The 9,171-nt window shown below is 39.8% G+C and overlaps 1 protein-coding gene across 1 annotated transcript; it reads right to left on the minus strand.

The window, feature by feature from the left end:
* Positions 1-1,939: 1,939 nt before the first annotated feature.
* Positions 1,940-8,341, minus strand: LOC131958687 (opsin-5-like). The gene is made up of 6 exons (XM_059323840.1): positions 8,203-8,341; positions 6,721-6,926; positions 4,704-4,803; positions 3,606-3,710; positions 2,558-2,781; positions 1,940-2,395 (listed from the first exon to the last, which is right to left on the minus strand). Exons 1-6 carry the CDS (start codon positions 8,339-8,341, stop codon positions 1,940-1,942), a joined length of 1,230 nt encoding a protein of 409 aa, XP_059179823.1.
* Between the last annotated feature and the right edge of the window lie 830 nt (positions 8,342-9,171).

Here is a 9,171-nt window from a genome sequence, read left to right on the forward strand (position 1 = left end):
CAGGCAGAAGAAGATCAGTTACCCGGGGCCATCAGGAGAGGATGCAAAGACCTGACACTCTGCAGCATAACAGTGCAAGCATCCTTTTGTTAGTCTGACATGTTTGTTTTGTAACAGAAGAAGCCAACACATATATTCACAGTTTTAGCATGCCCAAGGAATGGATTTGTTTTATATTGGCACTTGAAGCTACATATTTTCTGTCACGTAAGGGAAGAAAAGGAGCTATGATTCTTCTTATCTGATCTGAATCAACTTAAAGCAGTGTGTAAACTCTCACCAGAGTCATCCAATCAACACCTGTTTGACACTTCAAGTCACATCCACTGTCAATTTAAGGTTTGTGGCTTTTGTCTGCTGCTGTGGTCTACAGTACGAGCACACCCCCACAGCTCCCCCTAAACACACACACACACACACACACACACACACACACACACACACACACACACACACACTCGCTCTAACAGGGAGAGTCTGTTGGTTTATGCAGATTGGCACACTGGCTGCTGCTATTATGCCCTATATAGATGTTATGCTGAAGCTGATTGCCATTTTGATTTAAAGGTCTTAAGGGCTTCTGTAAAAGAGCTCATTGTGCGTGTGATTATGGTATTTGCAGAAACCACCTCAGGAACCTTTTTAAAAAAAGATTAAACCTTCCATGGTTCAAGTAGATAATTGCCTATTGATGTTGCTAGAAAGGTGTTGTTTCAAGGTTACTCATTTCTCTTTCAACAGTGCCATTAGTTTGAAAGCTTTCCAGCAGAAATCAAGTTCACCACACCCATGGAACAGTGGAAGAGTTTTCTGTAAAAATTAGAGGCAAAGTGCATTATCTGACATGATGCTTCAGTGAATGGATATGTGAAATGACACAGACAGGAGGTACTACGCACTAAGACAAAGTTTATCTGGCGTCTATCAGGGAATGATGGATATATGGGAGATCTGATGGCATGAGTGCCCTCAGGGGCAGCGGGGAAATGGCAGAATTTTGTGCCATCACATGCTTCAGTTGAGCTGAGGACAGCTCAGTGTTTCCAGATGTTATCGTGTATTTCCTTTTACTACATTACTGTCTGCATCAGCTGGAGATATTCCTATAAGATTCAGGCAAATCAGGTATGTGTTGTCCTATGCTATATGTTGCTGTTAGCAATTGGGATTGAGTGATCACTAAAAGAAAAACAGTTGTAAGAGTCATGGATGGATTACTGAACGGGCCTACTGGGCTCAGGCCCAGGGGCCCAAAGTGTCAGGGGCCCCCTGGCCTTCACCTACAAAATGTCACTAAGAGGGACATTTACCAACCAGGACAAGAATCAAAATGACTACAAAGAGACACAGAAAGACCAATAGAACTACAAATAGCAGCAAAACAGCTACAAAGAAACACAAAGAGACTCACAATGACTAGGAAAAGGGGCAAACAACTACAGAGAGACACAAAATAGCTACAAAGCGACACGCAATGACTATAAAGAGAACCAAATGACTACAAAGTGACACGACATGTGTACAAAATGACTCAAAATGATCACGAAGACACAAAAACAGACATACAAACAACTACAAGAAACAAGAAACTATGAGACAAGAAACAACTACAGAGAGACCTACAATGACTACAAAAAGGGGAAAAACACCATAGACGTGTAACAAATACAAAGAGACACAAAACACCAACAGAAAGAGGCTAAACAACATTAAAGTCTGTGTGTCTTGGGCCTTTTGCATGTCTGTGTTCAGGGCCTCAGTCTCATAATCCGTCCATGGTAAGAGCTGGAAATGAAAACTGTGTAAAAATTCCACTTGAGATTCAGAAAATAATTTATTTGGTTACACATACAGTTTATTAACATGGGTAAGACCAAAAAATACAAAAATACTCTTAATCTCCCCTTGTAATTCAAGCATTGATTGAAGTGAAAAGTCTTCAGAGCCGGTCGCACCAGTACTCTGACGTCTCAATGTGTGAGGGCAGGTCATTGTGGTAGACCCCCTGTGGGTCAGATGGAGGAGTCTGTGGTGGGCTGTTGACCCCCGAGTCGCTGTCAGGATTCGATACGGCGTATTTCACCTCGGGGTTCTGGATAGGAAGTGGTGCAGATGGGGGCGTGGCCTCGGCTTTGGGTTTGATGTTCTGAAAGTGTTGCAGACGCACCACCTCCCTGCGCTCTCGTGTGCACGGCAGCAGCACAGAGATGTCCTTACGAAACTTTGAGCTCATGCCGAAGTAGATGAGCGGGTTGTAGAAGCTGGCAGACTTGGCAAAGAGACGGGTGACGATGCTGGTTGTGCTTGGCACGTGGAAGCCCCAGGCTGACCACATAGACACCACTGCATATGGGGACCAGGCCATTATGAAAGCCGTGCATATTACAATGGAAATCTAGAGAGGAACATGAGGCAACAATTGTCAGGACTGGAATAACGTGAGAGGAGGTTTATTACAAACATGACACTTTTAAGTAGAGCTTTGAGAAGTCTCTTTTTGCTTTTTCAATCTCTATTTTCTCTGCAATAAAAACCTCAGAAATAAGTTTTCTCCTACCCTTGTGACATCTCTCTCCACCTTCCTTTGGCGGGAGGTGAGGAAACCGTCAGCTGACATGGCGTTAGTGCTTTTCACTGTGTTGATGATGGAAACGTAGGAGAACAGCATGATCATCACAGGGATGAAAAAGCAGAAGATGAGGATGGAGATGATGTAGGACTTGTAGATGGTGGAGTAATTGGCTTTAGCCCAGTCTATCTCACAGGTGCCATAACCTCGATCTGAGAAACAAAAGACAGAGGTCAGATCAAGGCTTGTGAAAATTACCTCCTAAAACCCACCTACCTGCCAGTGACGAGCCCCTTTTTAATATATACAGTCATGAAAAAAAAATATTAGACCACCCTTGTTCTCTTCAATGTATCTTTTATTTTAATACCTGGTACAACTAAAGGTACATTTTTTTAGACAAATATAATGATAACAACAAAAATAGCTCATAAGAGTCTAATTTAAGAGCTGATATCTTGTCATTTTCCATGGTTTTCTTGATAATGATTTTGGTTATTATCAAGAAAACCATGGAAAATGGCTATTTTTGTTGTTATTATTATATCTGTCTAAACAAATGTACCTTTAGTTGTACCAGGCATTAAAATAACAAGAAATTGAAGAAAAGGGGTGGTCTAATATTTTTTCTATAACTGTATATATTATACTGCATATAGTTGCCTTATATTATACTTATATTATTACTTATCTTATCTTTTTTTATACACATTTTATAGTCTAATGTGTCTTTCCACTGACACCACAAACTGAAAATTCACTGTCCTGGTTATTGTTATTCATATATAACTTATTATATACAATGACCAAAAAGCATTATGAGCCTTGGTGTTGGCCACATGCAAATAACCTTTTCAGAAACTTTAACATATAAGCAGTTACCTTTAAAGATTAAGCCTCATATACCTGCATTTTGGCCTCACAGTTCTTCTGTTATAAGCTTTTCCACTTGGGTATGCCAAGTAGGCAAAATAAAAACTCTAGGTGTGAAAGGGATAAAGTCTTTTTTCTGTTAGATTAGTGTGTGAGAACAGACCTGTAAAGCTGCCCCAGCCCAGCAGTGGAGCAGCAGACCAAAACATCGCTCCGGTCCAAATGCAGATTAGCGATACAGCGATGGTGTTATGGCTGATACAGTAAGCTGCAGAAACACACAACAAGGAACATATTTACAACAGAATATTCCCTAGTCATGGAACAGATTTGCTGTCCGAAAAGGTCAAATGTTATGACTTCGGCAGACACAGGGAAGGGAAAGTGAGAGGCATTTAAAGATGCAGCATTCTTGACTTGTTATGAATGTGAAGATTGTGACATTTATTGAACAATGAGGTCTTTTCTTATATTAACAGCCTTTGCAAACATCTGCAAACTGAAAAGAACCTTTGTTGACAAAGTACACAGTTTTGTATTCAGGGGAAGAAAGAAAATCAATCAGTCTGCTCTTTTTTTGAGCCGCGCTCGCATAACTTAAGTCAATATGCCATTCAATAAGTGCAGTGCAGTTTGTGAAACAGGACTGGCAACGTACAGTGTCTTTGTTGCAATGGGTTATGCAACATTGCTATGCTGAATTACCTTATAATGTTACTTGGATACCTGCAAAACTTAACATAACTGCCTAAATTATTTTCATTTAGGCTTAAAATCATGTTGCAAATTTTACATTTTCTGATTTGCATCAATATCTGTTGCTGTTTGCAGTAGTTGTAGCTGCACTCTGGCACATGATACATCCTACATGTTCCACCAATGTTGATAGTTTAACCACCAATGTAAAAAAAACCCACACACAGCTTGTGTTTTAAGAACAGCCACAAACACAGTAAATCTTTTATGCCATTCTGACAACAGAGTCAGTTGCTCAACCTAATTTCCATATAATTAAGACATTCTTTGGCACCAGTTACACCCGAAAATAGAAAAATGTCACCTCCAGTTAACTTAATGACATGTTGGCAAAATGTAAATGAAATTGCTGGAGACAAGTGGTTGTAATTTGCACAGCTGAAGTCGGTAATAAGGTTTCATTAGCGGTGAAAAACACAGATAAGAAGTGCTGGAATGTGAGGCGGGCAGAGACGCTGGTCTGAAGCTTTCTTTTATGCTCTCTCACTCAAATTCAGGGGCTGACCTTTGTTTGGGTGGCATCCCTTGATGTATCTGGTGATGCTGATAACAGTCAAGGTGTTGATGCTTGCAAGGCCGAAGAGCAAGGTGAAGAAACCATCTACCTGGAAAAGAAACAGAACAGAGAGTAGTAAATCTCGTTGTTGAAGCCTTTGGGCAGAGATCCATTGTTTGTCTAATTGTTCCAGACCTTTGTCTGTGGAGTTTGTTTTGCTCTGGACTTTATCAGATGGAGACACTACAGCGGAAAGGCACTTCCTGCCTGTCGGCCAATATGCTCCAGATCCAGAGCACTTCCTCTAATGTGAGCTGCAGGCTTTGTAACTTGCACGATCAGCATCGGGACATTATTCATTCTGTCTGTTAATAGATTTGTTCTTCATTTCAAAAGATTCTGATAAAGGTCCGATGCCAAATGCATTAAACCGCGAAGTTTTTGAGCATTCAGTCCATTGTTTGAGAAGATGATCTTTTAATCACAGCTCTCCTTAAAGGGAATTATGCTACTGTGTTTCAGTCTGGCTCCAACTGTGCGACACCCAGCTCCCTACTGAGCCATTTCCAGGTGACATGGATCAGTTAAGGTCTCTGATTACTCTCTTGATCTTCCTTAGTCCTAATCCTATTAGTGTCAGTCATCACGTTTTTTCGACCTCACAGTCACCAGATTACTGGACTGCCAACATCCGGTCTAGTGTGATTTCCATTCAGCACATATTCTATTTTTTATAAGAATTTAGGTTTTTTGTTTTTGTTGTTTTTTGTGAAATTGCATTATTGATCCTCTCAGCTCAGCTCATAGTTCGGCTTCACCTCTGCCTCTGCCTTGGCTCACAGGAAAAGAAAATTTGGACCACAGAAGTATCAGAAAACGAATGACTTAAAAATATTTTTATATGCCTTGTAAACTGCTTTGACAATCTTTTCCTTTGCATCATCAAAGAGTCCCATGAAGCTCTATCACATTAAATGATGTCCTGTCCCAAACGGTGCAAAACACAGGGATGTGGCCTAGCTTGCAACTGTTCATGTCCCATCATGCTCCATGCAGTAATCTGCTAATGCTTCTCACATGCCTGTCTCCTTCACCTTCCTGTTCCTTCCCTCCTCCATTTCTGTCACCTCTTACTTTCCATTTATTTACTTCTGACGCTCCGTCTCTCTCTCTGAGCCCACCTCTCCCAGGGGAAGGTGAAATGAGAGGGGCGTACCGCCGCTATCCCAATATTTCTCCTTCACCTGAAAACCTCAGATTGAATGCCTGAGAGATGAGATCATCTGAGTGGCTGTGTTGAAGCTTAAGCGCAGCAGACCTTGATTTAAAATATCTCTCTTGCTCAGATTTGGGGGTTTACGCTCTTGAGACTGAAAGTGTTCTGGTTACACCAGCTTGTTTTCGTTCACTCACGGTTTCCACCACAGCTAGCCTTGAGCAAGAAAAATAGCATGGATGAATTCCAACCTAAAGTATGACAACTATTTCATTTCAAGCTGAGGCTGTGGGGGGAGGAAAACATAGAAATTCTTAGAAAGTACACACAACATCTCATCTGTTAATTTAATACAGCAATTTAGGATCATGTGATTTCATCATGCAGTCATGTCTGCAGCTCTTATTTGTTTCCTGTTTGGTTGTTGACAGGTGCCATGCTGCTCGAAGAGTTTCCTCCATTTAAAGGCCTCCACAGGGGTAATCTTATTACAGATTTAACCTCCAGCCCACATGGCTACTAGCATAATCCCCTGCACACACACTCACGCATACTCACTTTACTTTAAGACTTCCACAGATTCGTTTAATGTACTTTATTAATTGGGATTGGTCCAAAAGCGCAGATGCATGAGTGTTTTTTGCAGCTCTGCACAGTCATTGCTTTGTTCCTGGTGTTGACTAATTGTTAATGCTGCAAATTGCATCACAATATAAGATTTGGTGGGAAATGCATAAGGATTATATTAATAAGGGAGTCTTTTAAACATATCTCTTTTAAATTACGTTTTTTTCATGGTGTGGCTTTTACCTGGCACGTCCAGATCCAGGTGATTAAATACCCATCATCCTTGAAGATATTGAATATTTCTAGGATCCCTCTGGAGTAGCCGAATATGGAGATACTTGCATCAGATATGGCAAGATTTAAAGTGAGGAAATCTGTTGACTGAAGCGAGGCTCGCTGTCTGTACAGGACGAACATCACTAAACTGTTTCCAAACCAGGACAGCCATCCTACACAGAAACAAACACACAGCATATTTCAGTGAATATTTACTCAACTAAATATAGTTGTGTTTAGTATAATATTGTACTATAAAGTAAAACAGTTAGATAGTGTTTTATACAGTACAGTATAGTAGTACAGCATAGAATAGTATCGTAAAGTATAGTAGTAGTGGCATGTAAGTGTATATAAGAGAGATAGATGGAATTGTATTAAAAAAGTGATACCCGTATCAATACCAGTACCCGTAAAGTGATACCAAGACCAAAAATAATGATCCATTTTTTTCTCTACTTCATTCGATACCCATCATGTGAATAGACACACTTAGTTATGTTAATTGCCATCTCCACTCCTCCCTATCCAAATGATTTTTACATAAATATAAGCCAAAACTCCATCAAATACACCGAGCCTGACCATCATTTGGCTTGTAGCTGTTGGGGTAGTGGGCCAATAACACGCTGTATTATATCAAATCACACAAAGCTCTAAAACTCTATGAATAGTGATTTTCTTTGAGATCTTTGCATAAATGGGATCATATTCATGTATTGTTTGACTGAAGAGGTTTCAATACTACCTGTTCCTGGTGATCTTGGTCAATACCTAAAGATATCAAGTACTGATGCACAGCCCCCAGTGGATAGTATAGCAAAGTAAAGTAAGTTGAGTGAAATATAATTGAGGAGCCTGCAATACAGCATAGCATAATAGAACACTGAAGAATAGTGCTTAAGTGTAGACTAAAGTAGAGAAAGTAAAATATGGCAGAGTAAAGTGTTCCTTGACCTCTAAAATCAAGTTAGCTGCCAAAATTGTAGGTCAAACCTAATCATTTTAGAACAGAGACAGGTCTACTCTGTAGTTAAATAACAGAGGCAAAAAGCCAAGACAATCTGTGTCTTTTTATAACTCAGACTGTGTTACACAAAATCCTTGAACTGCATTAGTTGATGTGGACCAGCAGACAAACTGTAACACCAACACAAGCCAGACTGCCCTTTGTGAGTGGTGCACTGGCCTTTGAAATCATGAGGAACAACAGTTGTTTTTGTTGTTGACTCTTAAATAATGTGTGACAAAACAATTTCTGAGGAGGTGTTTGAACTTTGAAACTCTTAGAACCTTTAGAACTTAGAAACATTTTGTCAATAGTTCATTCATTGCATTTCATAGACATTAATCCATTAATCTAGGGTGTTTTTCTGTGGAATAATGCATGCATGAAGCATTGCAACCCTATATTTCAAATTATATTACATTCCAGAATTGTTGACTTACCCAATACTAGCAGATAGACTCCAATGATGGTCTCTCCTTGTTCGGACAGAGGCGGGTCTGTATACAGAGTACTGAGGTTATTATTCCTCCATGGAATATTTACGACCTTCGCAGGGAAACCCTTCAACGTTATTTCCATGGCCTGAGTTTGGATGCCAATGCATGAATCCTCCCTGTCTACTACAGTAGATCTGCTCTCCTCTGCTTACAGTAGACACAACTGTGTTCCACCAGTAGGAATGACCAGTGAGTTTATTTTAAATCAGCTTAGACGCAGTCACTAATACCTCACCACTCACTGTCCAAATGATTGCACCTGTAATCCTATCTATTTCTTAGCAGCTAAGCAGATAGAGATTTTGGGTGGAAATCCAAGCCAACCGGGAAATGTCTGGTTAGTTAGTCCGCTAATGGAAATTATTTTTGGAGGGGTTTTATTTATCTTAAATCAATTAAAGTCTTTTGACTCTTTTCACAGAGAGACATCTTAAGGCCCTCAGCAGAGTCCAAACTTACATCAATACTGAACTAAGTATCAAATTACACACTCCTCCTTCAGATATTTGTTATTTTCCAAGAAGACATTGGATGTTGAACTTTTCAGCCATGACATCAACACAGAACAAAGATTTCAGTATTTCCAACTTTCAGCCAAATCCATTTATACCATTATAAAGATCTTAAAGTTAACAAAAAAATGGGTCAATCCATCATTTGGCATGCAAAATGTCCAAATTAGTTTTCGTTAAAATTGGAAGTTATTGGACTAAAGTGTTTATACAGTCTATAGAAAGAGCTTTACATTTCCTGTACAGACACAAGAGTCGTTTCGATTTCTTCATCTAACTCTCTGCAAGAAAGCCAATATACCTCACAATTCACCAACCCATCATTGTTTGTTTAAAATAAAAGCTCTGCAGGCCAACAGGGGGAAATATCTTGTCACTTTACATTGTTTGGAGGCATTGT

The sequence above is a fragment of the Centropristis striata genome, chromosome 20 (assembly GCF_030273125.1).
Source record: "Centropristis striata isolate RG_2023a ecotype Rhode Island chromosome 20, C.striata_1.0, whole genome shotgun sequence".
Taxonomy (NCBI): Eukaryota; Metazoa; Chordata; class Actinopteri; order Perciformes; family Serranidae; genus Centropristis; species Centropristis striata.